The sequence below is a fragment of the Oncorhynchus kisutch genome, unplaced genomic scaffold (genome assembly GCF_002021735.2).
Source record: "Oncorhynchus kisutch isolate 150728-3 unplaced genomic scaffold, Okis_V2 Okis01b-Okis20b_hom, whole genome shotgun sequence".
Classification (NCBI taxonomy): domain Eukaryota; kingdom Metazoa; phylum Chordata; class Actinopteri; order Salmoniformes; family Salmonidae; genus Oncorhynchus; species Oncorhynchus kisutch.
This window is the reverse complement of record NW_022261978.1, coordinates 1,743,828-1,759,634: the sequence shown is the minus strand read 5'-3', so window position 1 is coordinate 1,759,634 and position 15,807 is coordinate 1,743,828. Positions and strand designations below refer to the sequence as shown.

General features: G+C 43.4%; 1 protein-coding gene across 5 annotated transcripts in view; it reads left to right on the top strand.

The window, feature by feature from the left end:
* The first annotated feature begins 915 nt into the window (after window positions 1–915).
* The window catches only part of LOC116352738 (CREB3 regulatory factor-like), a 34,677-nt gene continuing 19,785 nt past the window's right edge, over window positions 916–15,807 (top strand). The window contains exons 1-4 of one of the 5 annotated variants that reach the window (XM_031811312.1): window positions 916–1,039; window positions 13,768–14,018; window positions 14,291–14,407; window positions 14,871–15,696. In XM_031811312.1, coding sequence (XP_031667172.1) covers window positions 14,010–14,018; window positions 14,291–14,407; window positions 14,871–15,696 — 952 coding nt within the window. In that variant the 5' untranslated portion in view covers window positions 916–1,039; window positions 13,768–14,009. Of the gene's footprint in view, window positions 1,040–1,214; window positions 1,415–1,489; window positions 1,771–2,058; window positions 2,431–2,476; window positions 2,790–13,767; window positions 14,019–14,290; window positions 14,408–14,870; window positions 15,697–15,807 lie in introns of those variants that run through there. The other 4 variants (XM_031811311.1, XM_031811315.1, XM_031811313.1 and 1 more) reach the window with 4 other exon arrangements.

The following is a 15,807-nucleotide window of genomic DNA, read 5'->3' as shown; positions in this document are numbered from 1 at the left end:
TCTGTCTCTCTCCGTCACTCACACCACACTAAACTGTTCTATAATTAATGAAAGATAACGTACTCTCCCTCTCTCTCACACACACACACACTAAACTGTTGTATTATTCATGGTAATGTAACTTGACGTTCTGCACACACACAGGCAAGTGGCTACCTACTTTTGTGTGACATTCAGATTTAAATAGAAAAGGAACATATGATTACTGTCTGTAGGCCTGGGCTGCTTATCATTGTGATACTGGTCTGCATGTAGCAGAGTAGGCTAGCTAGGCTAGACACTTTTTACATTACATTTTAATAGGAATCTGACCTATATTCTCGGATTTAATGTAATTATCTGCCTATAGAGCGGCGCAGCAGGAAGCAGGCTAGAGCCCTCGGTACAGTACGTAGTCGTGCGGTTCACCGGGTTCAGGCCCTCATTCTTCACCGTGTCCTAAAGATGGTTCACATGAACCCGCCCCAGCTCTGACGTTACGCCAGCCATATCCGTTTTCACTAGGCGAGTTCGTTTTGCATGGTCCGTAGCCCCGGTTGAATGAAGACGTCACCTAAGGACCAAGAGAGTGGTCTAAAATATGCAAAATCCTGCAAACCGGGGCACCGGGACTTGCAAAACGAACTCGACCACTAGAATTGAGCGCTGCCATGAACTCGTATGCCCTCGTGCACCGAGAGCCTGTGTTTACCCGTTGACACAGTTTCCATTTTGCATCAGAAGTTTTCCTCCGTTGCTCTGGGAGCCGAGCGCGCGTGTGTTGGTCCTTTCGCTTTTAAGGGGAGGCCGTGTCAAATTTAACCGAGTGCATATTCCATCCTACCATTAACATGTAAGCACAATAACAAAACATATAACATCATCGGAACAATGTTCACGCCTCCCCTCCCCTCCAAAAAGCGGATGAGAAACTAAAGTATTATCATTCCGCCGAAAAATTGAAAGTAGACTAGGCTACCAGTTCGCTCTTTTTTAATTGTGAGTCATACGGGCGACACCATGTGATGCGTAAGGGGGTTAGACCGCTCCGTGGAGATGTGTAAGTTATTTACGAGCTTCTATAAAATAGAATTAGGTTTATCTATGCATTATGGAGGCAATAATTCAAAATGTATTAATTGTGTCTGGTCTCATTTCAAAATCTGCTCTGTTTTGGATCAGACATTATCCTGTACAGCCTTGATGTCCCCGTTTGATCAACTATGGACTAGCTCGACACCAGCTGTTTAAAACTAACTTCCTTTATGTCAGGATAAATGATGTGTTTTGGGTATTATGACTTTCGCGGTGTTATCACACTTGTATCTGCGTAATAATCTTTGGAGTGGTTAAGGCAGACATTTTACACTGGTGTGGGTTAGTAACCTTGTCTGAAGAGGATTCTTTCAAGGGGACACGGACGAAACCTAATAAGGTATAGCTATGTAGCTAGTCACTTAAGCTTTGTAATTTACTGAAGTTGGTAGTTATCCCCTCTTGGATTTACCTCGTATTTCGGATAAGTATTTGCGCTATTATTTTGTTAAATGATTTTTAGTAGAACCGATACAAAGTATATTTAGGGAGGAGGGTTCAACTGCATATTGAGAGCGGTGCATGCTTTTCGATCTCCTGAAAACCCTTTCAACTTTGGCCGTAGGCTATTGTCACAGGCTGTTACTGTACACATTCGAGTCGGTTAGGCTACTGTCACTGTCGGTCATATTCGCGTCGGTTAGGCAACTGTAGCCTACACAGTCAGGTGTAAGAAATGACAAAAGGGGAAACGAGGTAACTTCTTTTATATCGAAATATTTTACTCGCAACCTATTCGTTTTTTTTTAGGTCATGACTGTAAAGAATGTAGACTGTAATGTAAGCTCCATTGTGGCGTGCGAAGCCACTCCACACGCTTTCTAAATCTGGCGTTTCGTACGGTATTAAAAATTAATAATGGACATCCGGCGTTGCATGGTGCCAGCTGCGCCCCAAATTTATTTTTTGGGGGTGGTGTGCGGTGCGCGAGAATTTTGGGATTATCATTGTCTGTCAAATCGAGTTTTATCATATTGGCCCGGTATTTTAGAGATGTTATTACAATTTTAAACAAATTAAAACATTGTTGGCGATGTGAGATGCCTTGCTTGAGCGCAGCCATCGGGTTTTGAGGGTCGTGTGTTCTCCCTCGCTCGGTCTCATGCCATGCGGGACCCTGCTGTCTGCCATAGCACCCTCCTCTCTCTCTAGACGGTTCTTTATCTTTGTTGTTGTGCAGTGATCATCCAGTGGTGCAGTCAGACCAGACCACTGTGAGACCAAGACGCTGCCCCAAGTTCACATGTTGTGGGTTATTATGATGGGGTTTATCGTTAGGGTGAGGTGATGAGGAAACAGCTTAATTAAGGGATCATCGGATGGGTACGCAAACAAGCGCGGATGAGAACGAAATAGGTTAGTTTGTTTATCTTTCATTCAGGAGTAAATAAACAAGGGAAGAGAAAGAGAGGGGACGAAAGCTGGGCACCAGTTAGTCCTGAAATAAACCACCGTTTCATCAAAAGTCTTCCAGTAATATTCGTTAAGATGGGAAAAGAACATTATAAATTAAAGTATTTCCCCAGACGAATAGACAGTGCGTGCGTCGGACCCAATTTGGCAAATTGGCTTCCCAGACAGTCTCACTGATCGGGCTGGCCTCCGGTCTTCTCTCGTGGCTGTGTAGGCTACTCGGTGCCCGCGAGTCGATCGGTTCCACGCTGACATCACGAGCTGTCTGGACTGCTCGTCTCTCTCTCTGTCCCGACTAGCAGGTGCACTTTTTTGACACTTTTATTAAATATGTAAATGTCTAACCTACTTATTATTCACACTTTTTGTTTAGTCTATATAACGTGTTATGCAACCTAAGAGTGGCATGTAAACAGTATTGCGTTATTAGTAGGACTACTAATGGTAGGCTTTATAGAGCTTTTGTCTGAAGTGCATAGGCTATGTGTATGGTCAAATGATTGTAGCCTATACGCTATAGGCCTATGTGGCTTGTTTCAATACGTCACACTGCCTTTTGACCTATATTATTCTCCAGGCCTCCGAGACATTAAATATGTGTAAAATCACACCAAGGTCGTATATGTTGTTGCTCTAGTGATATGGTGTAGCCTATATTCTGTTCAGGGTCGGCCAAGGTCGGGTGTAGACTAGTCCACCATTCACCAACCACACAGATTGAGTATTTCCTGAACGGAGACCGGAATCCGGTCTGGAGCCATGCACACAATATGATATGTTGTTTACGTTGGATAATTGTCTCATATACAGGTATATAGAGTATATATTAGGCCTAATACATAACCTATTGATAACTTCAAGGGGATGTCTGGGAACCTTGATAATAACTTATCAACTAATAATCAAGTCCTTAATTAGGGGAATTATGTAAGCTAGTTCAGGGCTACAACAACATTGTGAAACGTCTGGGGTTCCAAAAGATTGGTTTGAAAACCACTGCCCTAAGCTGTGGTGTTATTTTGTAGCATATAGCCTACTGGTCTTGTCCTATTGGATTTGCGTCCCACATGGAATCCTATTCCCTATGTAGTGCACATCTTTTGACTAGGGCCAATAGGGCCCATGACCTTCTAATAGCTTCAAGGAGATGGGAACCTTGATAATAACCTTTCCTGATCTCTATACAGTGTGATTTATTTGTAGTAGCCTACTGGGGTATCTTACTCAATATGGTCTCAAAGCCTAAACTGATCCTAAATCAGCACTCCAACTCTGAGATGCTTTATGAATACAGGCCCTGGTTTTGTCCTCATTTGTGACCTACTACCTGTATTCGGTCTTATGTAGCAAAATTTGAAATGTGTTTTTAAATTATAATTTTTTACATTGGATACAAGTAGAATCTCAGAGTTAGAAAATGGTGTATCATACACTGCAGTTGAGGAACAATGGAAGTTGATAAACCTTCTAGACCCATTTTTGAGAAAATGGCTCTTGAATGTTTTGGTACACCTACTGGACAGGTTTTCTTTGTCTACACCCATTCAGCATTGTTCAAATCCTCTTAAAACGTATTTTGGCTGAAATCCCGATCATGGGATCGATTTGACAACAACCAGTGACAGTTCAGGGTCGCCAAATTCAAACAACAGAAATCTCATAATTAAAATTCCTCAAACATACAAGTATTATAACACCATTTTAAAGATAAACTTGTTGTTAATCCCACCACAGTGTCCGATTTCAAAAAGGCTTTACGACGAAAGCATACCATGCGATTATTTTAGGTCAGCACCTAGTCACAGAAAAACACAGCCATTTTTCCAGCCAAAGAGAGGAGTCACAAAAAGCAGAAATAGAGATCAAATTAATCACTAACCTTGGATCTTCATCAGATGACACTCATAGGACTTCATGTTACACAATACATGTATGTTTTGTTCTCTAAAGTTCATATTTATATCCAGAAATCTCTGTTTACATTGGCACGTTATGTTCAGTAATGTTTTGCTTCCAAAACATCCGGTGATTTTGCAGACAGCCACATCAATTTACAGAAATACTCATCATAAATTTGATGAAAATACAAGTGTTATACATGGAATTAAAGATATACTTCTCCTTAATGCAACTGCTGTGTCAGATTTTAAAAATATATATATATTTACGGTAAAAGCACACCATGCGCTCCGGCACCAAAACAAGCCATACAGATATCCTCCATGTTGTGGAGTCAACAGAAGTCAGAAATAGCATTATAAATATTCACTTACCTTTGATCTTCATTGGAATGCACTCCCAGGAATTCCAGTTCCACAATAAATGTTTGTTTTGTTCGATGAAGTCCATCATTTATGTCCAAATACCTCATTTTTGTTCACGCATTTAGTTCACAAATCCAAATTCACGAGGCGCAGGCACTTAGTCCAGACAAAAAGTCAAAACAGTTATATTACAGTTTGTAGAAACATGTCAAACAATGTATAGAATCAATCTTTAGGATGTTTTTAACATAAATCTTCAATAATGTTTCAACCGGACAATTCCTTTGTCTTTAGAAACGAAAAGGAACGCAGCTCGCTCTCACGGCTGCGCGCATGATTTAGCTCATGGCATTCTGCCAGACCTCTTAGTCAAACAGCTCTTATTCGCTCCCCCTTCACAGTAGAAGCCTGAAACAATGTTCTAAAGACTGTTGACATCCAGTGGAAGCCTTAGGAAGTGCAATCGGACCAAATTTACACTGTATCTTGGATAACCTACAAACCTCAGATTTCCCACTTCATGGTTGGATTTTTTCTCAGGTTTTTGCCTGCCATATAAGTTCTGTTATACTCACAGACATCATTCAAACAGTTTTAGAAACTTCAGAGTGTTTTCTATCCAAATCTACTAATAATATGCATATCTTAGCTTCTGGACCTGAGTAGCAGGCAGTTTCCTCTGGGCACCTTATTCATCCAAGCTACTCAATACTGCCCCCATCCATAATAAGTTAAGACTTAGCCCCACCCATCTCTTTAACTATTCACATGTGAGGCCATGTGCTAAACAGAGTGAGTAGTGTAGTAAACAACCACAGATTTCAAGACTAAAAGTGGTAAAAGTAGTAGCCTACAATAAGGAAAAACTCCAGGTAATAATACACTTTATCTAGTCCTATATCCTAATCAGACTTTAGTGCAGATCATATTGTTCTTTGCATCACCTTCTGGTAAACACACTCTGTATCAAATCAAATCTAAGTTGCACAGGATACAGAAAGTGTAAACGGTACAGTGAAATGGTTACTTGCATAGTAGCAATATCAAAAACAAAAAAAAGATAAAATATATTTTATAATTATTACCCAGACACACTTGTCTAAATTGATGAGTCATGTGAAAGAAATGCAATAACCACCCCCCAGCCACATCTAGCTACGTGGATGAGTCACTATTGTCTAGACATGTACACATGTCCATGAAATACAATAGATAATCACCCCCAAATACACCTGGCTAACTTTTGTTTAGACGTGAAGCTAGCTACCTAAACAATGAACCAGTATAATCCCAACTCATACTACTACCACCAATACAAACTGATTGTCATAGTATGAGTAGTATGAATCTGCATGTAGTTAAAGCTAACCAACTAGGTTCAATGTTAGCTAGCTAGCTAACATTAGGCTATAACTAGCAATGAAAATGGATTTCTGATTCTGGTAATATTACTACACAGATCATACACGTAACATTAGCTAGCGAGCCAGCTAGCTGACGTTTGCTAGGTAGCTAATATTACGCTTTAACTTGCAATGGAAATGACTTTCTGACTAAATTAGAAACGTATAATATCTGAAAATGACGCTAGACTCTTAACCATGTACATGGATGAACGCTTCACGGCAGACTGGAACCTTTTAACACCGGTTTGTTTGTAGCTACATCTGGTTTGGCCAGCATTGTGTCAAGTCACTCGGTTCACACTGACCAAACTGATCTGTCGATACCGCCTGCTAAATTCAGTGCATCAATTTGGTTGAGAAAATTAGCAAAACTTTTGTAGTTCTCGATAGGTAACGTTTTATCTTAGGCTCATCATTTAACAATTTTACTCGTATTTTCCAATGGAATACACGTTTGTTATTAAGGCACATGAAAGTTCACATGTTCCAGAAGGAATTTCTGCCAAAAAACGCATTTTGGATCAATATGTTTAAAAATAATACTTTTTTAGAAGACCTTCAAATGCCTCTCCTGTGAAATAGTGTCATGTGACATGCGGCTAGCTTTCCTGAAACGGGTCACATTTGACTGGGTCATTAGAGTCCTTCTGGTCCTTTCATGTACTGCTATTGTTTAACAGATATAGGTTTAAGTAGCCTCTCTAGAGACTGATCTATTGTCAGTTATTAGTTCCCTCCTCTTCATGTTGAAGGTTAGGGTCTTGGGGAAGGTAAACTGATCCTATATCTGTCCCTAAGGGGCTATGTCTACCCGGAACGTTGTTTCAGGAATTCGATAAATTGTCCCATTGACACTGATCTAAGGTCAGTTTTAAGTTTCCCCTCTGTCATCGACCCTCGTTAGAGCTCTGGGGTGAAGTTTTCCCCTGGGTATCGATCTAAGATCAGCTAGAGGGGGGTGCAAAACTGACCCAAGATCGGCATTTAGGGGAAATTTAAACTGACCCTAGGTGTGTCCCTGAGGGGAAACGTCTACATGGTTTGGGTATCTAGTTAGATGCTGAACTGATCCTAGAGCTGTCCCTATGGGAGCCTCCAAGTGCATCCCAAATGGCACCCTATTCCCTATGGGCCCTGGTTCGAATGTATAGGTATTAGGGTGCTATTTAGGACATAGTCCCAGTGTCCAGGCTGGAATGTCTCAGTAAGGCTGTGCTTATGACCTGGTTGGCTGGCACCAGTGGCCTTTGGACTCGGTCTAAGTTATATCAACACTCAACAAATGATTGATAGATTGTTGTTTTTATATTCAGACTACTATGGTAGGCTGTAGGCAGGTATGCATTGCAGCGTAGGCATTCAATTGGACATTTGAGTAATTTAGTGTGAGCTCATATCCAGAGCAGTTTACATTTCGGATTAGGATTAGTATTAGGCAGGAACCACACTGCACTTTTTATATATATATATATATATATATATAGGGCAGTGGTTCTCAAACCTCTCCCCGGGGAACCTCAGACGTTTCACTCTTCTGTTGTAGCCTTGAACTAGCTCACCTGATTCACCTAGTCGAGGGTATGATGATTAGTTGATCAGTTGAATCAGGTATGCTAGCTCTGAAATAGATGAAATACTTGGAAGGTGCTTGGGGGTCCCTGAGGAGATCTTTTGAGATCCACTATTCTATGGTACTGTATAACATTAGTAGGCTACAGTACAAGCAGGTAGTTACCCCATGAAGCCTAGTAGGCAGCTAGACAAAATACATGCATTGTTTTAATATCCAGGCTACTATAGCAACGGCACCCTATTCCCTATATAGTGCATTACTTTTGACCAGGGTCCATATATGGAGAGATTTCAGTGCCAACAGAAGTTTCATTTGAATTCCATCATTTAGAATTTCTATCAGTTAATTGCATTTGAATAGAATATTTTTGAATTCACGAATTGAACACATCCCTATGGGCTTTAGCTAAGTGGGATAACACAGTCTTGTGACATGCAGTAGATCCGGTTCGCGCCCAGTCAGTCACAAGAATAGGAAGTGGAAAAGCTATCCTTAGAAGAACCATGACAAGGCTATTCAATTATATTTTTATGGGGCCCACACGCCCTGCTAACGTATCCTGCGCGGCCTGTGATCACCACAGAAGGGAACAGAAGACGCGTCCATGTTCCAGGGAGTCTTAGCTTTCGGGAATGGGGTCATAATAGATTATAGCCCAAACCATTCAAACTCTAGAGTGAAATTCATAAGAAGAACATGTGTTCAACATGCCACATTGGCTTCAGAAAACAGCCAGAAACCCCTCTGTCCGTACCGCTACCTTCTGTTTACCACAGAGAGCGTTTGATTCTATCTGTTCTCCTCTACCTTTCCTGGCTGGCAAAGTATCCGGATGTTGTCTCTGAACTGAATTTGAAAACGGAATCTGAATGTGTCTAAGTTGAATGGGTAACACTGAATTTATAGTTCGTAGACTTGATACACAGACAACCAATGCAATATCTACCATATTGAAACTGAATATATATATATATATATTTCAATATTTCAATATATATATTGAATATTCAAATGCATAGAAATATAATTTTTAATTGAATGCAATATTCATTAATTCCAGTTTCAAATCATTAAATACGAGTTAAATGTATTAATTCAAGGATTCAATTTGAGCAAATGAAATAATATTGAATTCAACTACAATATCTAAATGCAAATTCAGATGTGTTGAATTCAAATACAGTTTCTTTTGGCACTGAAATCGCTCCATAGCAATAGGGCACTAAATAGGGAATAGGGTGTATTTGGGATGCTAAATGGAGACACCACATGAAACACAGCAGCATAGGTAGAGTGACACATCGTGTCAATAGTACAGGGGTCACGGGGAGGTGAAACGAGTTTGGTGACTCTGGATTGGCTAATGGCTACATAACGTATATGATGTCAACACATCAGAATCTTCCACAGCTATAGCATGTCTTAGTTTCTACACACACACACACGCAGACACACTTTGTTTCCTCATTCCTATGTGCCTTAGGTCAGCTCAGAAGCGTAGCATGATGTTGTTGTTCCTTAAGAACAGTTCTAAGGTCAGTGGTGACCTGTGTTGAGGTCAGGGTGGACTGATCCTTGATCTGTTCTTACCGCTGCTATTTCTCTTAACACCTCGGATTATCGTGTGTGTGTGTGTGTGTTTCCATTAGTAAAATGTGATGCCGGGCTTTTGACCGGCAGCATTTTTAATTGACCGGACATTTGAGAAATGCACCGGGCCCATCTGCATTGTAACCTGATCCGGGTGTCTACCCACGGTGCAACAAGCTGTTTGAGGAGCAGCAGCAACAACAAGCTGTTTGAGGAGCAGCAGCAACAACCAGCTGTTTGAGGAGCAGCAGCAACAACAAGCTGTTTGAGGAGCAGCAGCAACACGCTGTTTGAGGAGCAGCAGCAACAACCAGCTGTTTGAGGAGCAGCAGCAACAACCAGCTGTTTGAGGAGCAGCAGCAACAACCAGCTGTTTGAGGAGCAGCAGCAGCAACAAGCTGTTTGAGGAGCAGCAGCAACACGCTGTTTGAGGAGCAGCAGCAACAACCAGCTGTTTGAGGAGCAGCAGCAACAACAAGCTGTTTGAGCAGCAGCAGCAACAACAAGCTGTTTGAGGAGCAGCAGCAACACGCTGTTTGAGGAGCAGCAGCAACAACAAGCTGTTTGAGGAGCAGCAGCAACAACCAGCTGTTTGAGGAGCAGCAGCAACAACCAGCTGTTTGAGGAGCAGCAGCAACAACCAGCTGTTTGAGGAGCAGCAGCAACAAGCTGTTTGAGGAGCAGCAGCAGCAACCAGCTGTTTGAGGAGCAGCAGCAACAACCAGCTGTTTGAGGAGCAGCAACAAGCTGTTTGAGGAGCAGCAGCAACAACACGCTGTTTGAGGAGCAGCAGCAACAACACGCTGTTTGAGGAGCAGCAGCAACAACACGCTGTTTGAGGAGCAGCAGCAACAACACGCTGTTTGAGGAGCAGCAGCAACAACACGCTGTTTGAGGAGCAGCAGCAACAACACGCTGTTTGAGGAGCAGCAGCAACAACACGCTGTTTGAGGAGCAGCAGCAACAACCAGCTGTTTGAGGAGCAGCAGCAACAACCAGCTGTTTGAGGAGCAGCAGCAACAACCAGCTGTTTGAGGAGCAGCAGCAACAACCAGCTGTTTGAGGAGCAGCAGCAACAACCAGCTGTTTGAGGAGCAGCAGCAACAACCAGCTGTTTGAGGAGCAGCAGCAACAACCAGCTGTTTGAGGAGCAGCAGCAACAACCAGCTGTTTGAGGAGCAGCAGCAACAACCAGCTGTTTGAGGAGCAGCAGCAACAACCAGCTGTTTGAGGAGCAGCAGCAACAACCAGCTGTTTGAGGAGCAGCAGCAACAACCAGCTGTTTGAGGAGCAGCAGCAACAACCAGCTGTTTGAGGAGCAGCAGCAACAACCAGCTGTTTGAGGAGCAGCAGCAACAACCAGCTGTTGGAGGAGCAGCAGCAGCAACCAGCTGTTGGAGGAGCAGCAGCAGCAACCAGCTGTTGGAGGAGCAGCAGCAGCAACAAGCTGTTGGAGGACCAGCAGCTCTCCTGCTGTCGGACAGATTTTCTGCTCCAACTAGGTTCTGTACCTGTTTGCTGTTTCGTGTAATAAAAAGCGGCAATTTAATTCCACTAAATTATGCAAATGAACCTATAGACCGATAAGTATGACCTGTCAAATGTACTTCCATCAACTGGTATTTCCATTAATGAATTGGCAAAAAAAACTTTATTTTGCAATAGGATTTATTTTTCCTCCCCAAAAATTGGTCGGTGGCAATTTAAATTTATCGGGTTTTCAGTTTTATATTGTCCAAAGCCAGCTATTATGGGCTAACGGAAACCCTGGTGTGTATGTTCATACATTCCATTCTATACATTCCATTCTATACATTCCATTATTTTGTTTTATACATTCCATGTTGTCTGTTCTTAGTGGAGCACTGTGGGACAGCCTTATGGGTGGATCCCTACGAATCTTATCTACATCGGGAATGCTGTATAAAACTTTATGGGTCACCTATAATCACATAGCCACACTCTAGGGGCGGATCTCAATAGTCATAAAATATCTCAAATGCCTCCCTCTCCTCTATACCAGGGCCATATATTAACATGTATATACCAGTCAGAAGTTTGGACACACCTACTCATTCTAGGGTTTTTCTTAATTTTTTTACAATTTTCTACATTGTAGAATAATAGTGACAATATCAAAACTATGAAATAACACACATGGGATCATGTAGTAACCAAAAAAGTGTTTAACAAATCAAAATATGTTATATTTGAGATTCTTCAAGTAGCCACCCTTTGCTTTGATGACAGCTTTGCACACTCTTTGCATTCTCTCAACCAGCTTCATGAGGTAGTTACCTGGAATGCATTTCAATTAACAGGTGTGCCTTGTTAATTTGTAAAAATGTATTTTCTTCTTAATGCGTTTGAGCCAGTCAGTTGTTATGACAAGGTAGGGGGGTATACAGAAGATGGCCCTATTTGGTAAAGTCCATAAGCAAAGAGAAATGATTGATTGACCTTCGTGTCTTGAAGTAATGATGGACTGTAGTTTCTCTTTGCTTATTTGACCTGTTCTTGCCATGATATGGGCTTGGTATTTTACTAAATAGTGCTATCTTCTGTATATATAGTGTTGACGTATTCACTATTATTCTACAATGTGGAATTTTTTTTTTTTTTAAATAAAGAAAAAAAATAAAGAAAAACCTATAAATGAGTAGGTGTGTCCCAACTTTTGACTGGTAGTGTATATATGGCTGTGCTCTTTTCTTTGCATCGTATCTATTTATATGTGGAGTGCTGTGTGAGCTTTGAAAGGAGTCACGGACATAAGCTCTATGGGTGGGTCACAATAGTCTTCACCCTGTCTCCGCTCCTTCTTCTGATCTGAAAACCCAATTTGTCAAAGTGAAGTAAATCAATGTAATATGTGTCAAATCCAATCTGGTGTCTGCAAGATTCTAAAATGGATTAAATATAACAAATTCCTCTTCAATCTACACACAATACCCCATAATGACAAAGCGAAAAACAGGTTTTTATAATTTTTAAAATGTATAAAAAAAACAGAAACCTTATTTAAATAAGTATTCAGACCCTTTGCTATCATACTTGAAATTGAGCTCAGCTGCATCCTGTTTCCATTTATCATAATTGAGATGTTTCTACAACTTGATTGGAGTCCACCTGTGGTAAATTCAATTGCTTGGACATGATTTGTAAAGGCACACACCTGTCTATATAAGGTCCCATAGTTGACAGTGCATGTCAGAGGAAAAACTAAGCCATGAGGTCGAAGGAATTGTCCATAGAGCTCAGAGACAAGAATGTGTCTAGGAGCAGATCTGGGGAAGGGTACCAAAGCATTTCTGCAGCATTGAAGGTCCCCAAGTACACAGTGGCCTCCATTATTCTTAAATGGAAAAAGTTTGGAACCACCAAGACTCCTCCTAGAGCTGGTCGCCCGGCCAAACTGAGCAACCGGGGGAGAAGGGCCTTGGTCAGGGAGGTGACCAAGAACCCGATGGTCACTCTGACAGAGTTCCTCTGTGGAGATGCAAGAACCTTCCAGAAGGTCAACCATCAATCAGGCCTTTATGGTAGAGTGGCCAGACAGAAGCCACTCCTCAGTAAAAGCAACATGACAGCCTGCTTGGAGTTTGCCAAAAGGCACCTGAAGGACTCAGACCATGAGAAACAAGATTCTCTGGTCTGATTAATCTAAGATTGAACTCTTTGGCCTGAATGCCAAGTATCACGTCTGAAGGAAACCCGGCACCATCCCTACGCTGAAGCATGGTGGTGGCAATATCATGCTGTGGGGATGTTTTTCAGCGACCGGGACTGGGAGACATGTCAGGATTGAGGGAAAGATGAACGGAGCACAGTACAGAGAGATTCTTGATGAAAACCTGCTCCGGAGAACCCAGGACCTCAGACTGGGGCAAAGGTTCACCATCCAACAAGACAACGAACCTAAGCACACAGCCAAGACTACTCCGGAGTGTCCTTGAAGGGCCCAGCCGGAGCAAGGACTTGAACCCGATCTAACATCTCTGGAGAGACCTGAAAATAGCTGTGCAGCAATGCTCCTCTTCTAACCTGACAGAGCTAGAGAGGATCTGCAGAGAAGAATGGGAGAAACTCCCCAAATACAGTTGTGCCAAGCTTGTAGTGTCATACCCAAGAAGACTCAAGGCTGTAATCGCTGCCAAAGGTGCAAAATGTGCAACATTTTCTAAAAACCTATTTTGCTTTGTCGTTATGGGGTATTGTGTGTAGATTGAAGAGAGAAAAAAACTATTTAATCAATTTTAGAATTAGGCTATAACGTAACAAAATGTGGAAAAAGTCAAGGGGTCTGAATACTTTCCAAATGCACTGTATATCTGGGAAACTGGCCCCAAGAGCATTGCTTATGTCCTTAGATGACTTCTCTCACATATCTTGTTTAGACTATTGACCCCATGATGCCTTTCTCTCCCTGTCTCTTCTCCCCCTTTAGCGGTCCCAACAGTAAGCAGCGAGCACCGCGTCATGTGATGTGAAGTGTGTCTGTCGACCCTAAAGCCTTGACCTCTCACCCCTGACCCCGTGAGGTCACAGATGGTCCATATCTGGCCCGACCCAGGAGACTTCCTCCTCCATCCTGATCCTCAACGTCAGTCAGTGAGCAGTGTGTTGTGTTCCTGCTGAACGCTCCAACGGCATCCTGACCACCTCCTAACACCACCCACCACCTTGGGCATGCCTCAGGTACACCACTGATCTCTGTACATTCTGTGTCGTACTAAGAGTCGTTTTTTAGCTGTTTTATTTGAGTGAAGGTGATGACATTTCTTTCCAACTTGAATATTGATATTAATTGACTGTCTAAATATCTTGTCCGGTAATAATACATGTACAACAGAGATTGTGATTCTGATTACAGACAATATATTTAGACGGACGTTCTATTCTGTTTGTAATGATGCTCGTGAAAATGGTAGCTCAGCAGAGTAATGTGTGTCTGTGTGTGTGTCCTATAGCCGGGCATGAATGGGATGGAGCCTGCGTTTGGCGAGGCGTATGGGAGCCGTGGCTGTCTCCTCAGCCCCTACCCCCTGGCTGTCTCCCCTCTAGGGGGCAGGACCGAATATGACCAGGTAACTAAATCACTAACTGCTTGTAATTGCTTCTAAGGTCCAGGTGTCTGACACATGAACATGTGTTTATAATGTGTCAGTCTTCTCCTTGTATTCTGCTCTACTACCACACTGCCTGGACTGCATGTTATTACACTGTCTATTACACTGACAGAACATAGTAATAACAGTGTTAACAGACATACCTGTTGTTTATTATGGTGACGTCACCACAGAGTTGTAATGAACAAGACTCTATTTCTGTAACATAGATCAATGTAAAGTAACGACACATTCTAGCCATGTCAACAATGAACAATGCTCCCTCCCTCCCTCCCTCCCTCCCTCCCTCCCTCCCTCCCTCCCTCCCTCCCTCCCTCCCTCCCTCCCTCCCTCCCTCCCTCCCTCCCTCCCTCCCTCCCTCCCTCCCTCCCTCTCCTTGCCTCCCTCCCTCTCTCCCTACCTCCTTACCTCCTTACCTCAGAGCGTGCTCCTGATGCTGGGCTCTCCAGCGACGCCGCGGAAACGACCCTTCGAGTTGCTAAGCGACCTGGTGGACGACGGGGGCTTCGGCGAGGAGCTGCACGTGGAGCGTTGGGACGTGTCGGCGCTGGATGACATCACGCGCTACACCAAGCTGGGCCTCGGGGGGGAGCTGGCGAGCACCGAGGACGCCGTGCTGATGGGCCGTTGGAGCGGGACCCGGGAGGAAGAGGAGGAGGAGAGGACGAAGAGGAAGGCACAGGCCATAGCTCAGCAACAGACATCACATGTAACCACGATGATGGTAACGCATCTCCACGGAAACGGCATCACAATGACCCCCGACCCCTGTCTAGGCCACGCCCAGAGAGGCAGGGTGGTCAGAGAGCAGGTGGGACTTGATGTTACCATGGCGATGGAAAGGGTGACAGAAAAAGGAGGACAGGATGGGGGGATGAGGGTTCCTACGGTGGAGGTGTACCAGGTGGCAGAGGAGGAGGAGGTTGCCGCAGCTGTGTTGGCAGCGGCGGAAGTCGTTGCCGCGGTGACTGAGACGTCTGGGATTCTTACGGGGGGTTCAGTGTTGGAACACAACTACTCTCTGACCCAGGGGGGGGATAGAACCTCGCCCTCCAGCCCCAGCTCTGAGACAGAGACAGAAGAGGAGGTAGAGGGGCAGGAGGAGGGAGAGAGGGAGGAGGAGAGGGAAGACCAAGAAGAGGTATTGTTGGAGCAGGAGGAAGAGGAGGAGGAGGAAGGGGAGGACGGAGCAGGGGATGAGACTGCGGTGGAAGCAGAACTGTCGAGCTCGTCAGAAACAGAATTTGGTGAGTTCTGGATTATGGAGTTCTGGATTATGGAGTTCTGGAGTTTTTGATGTCATCTGGAATGTCTCAGCTTTGATATGACCTATTAGGTCATAGCTATGTCACTTTTTC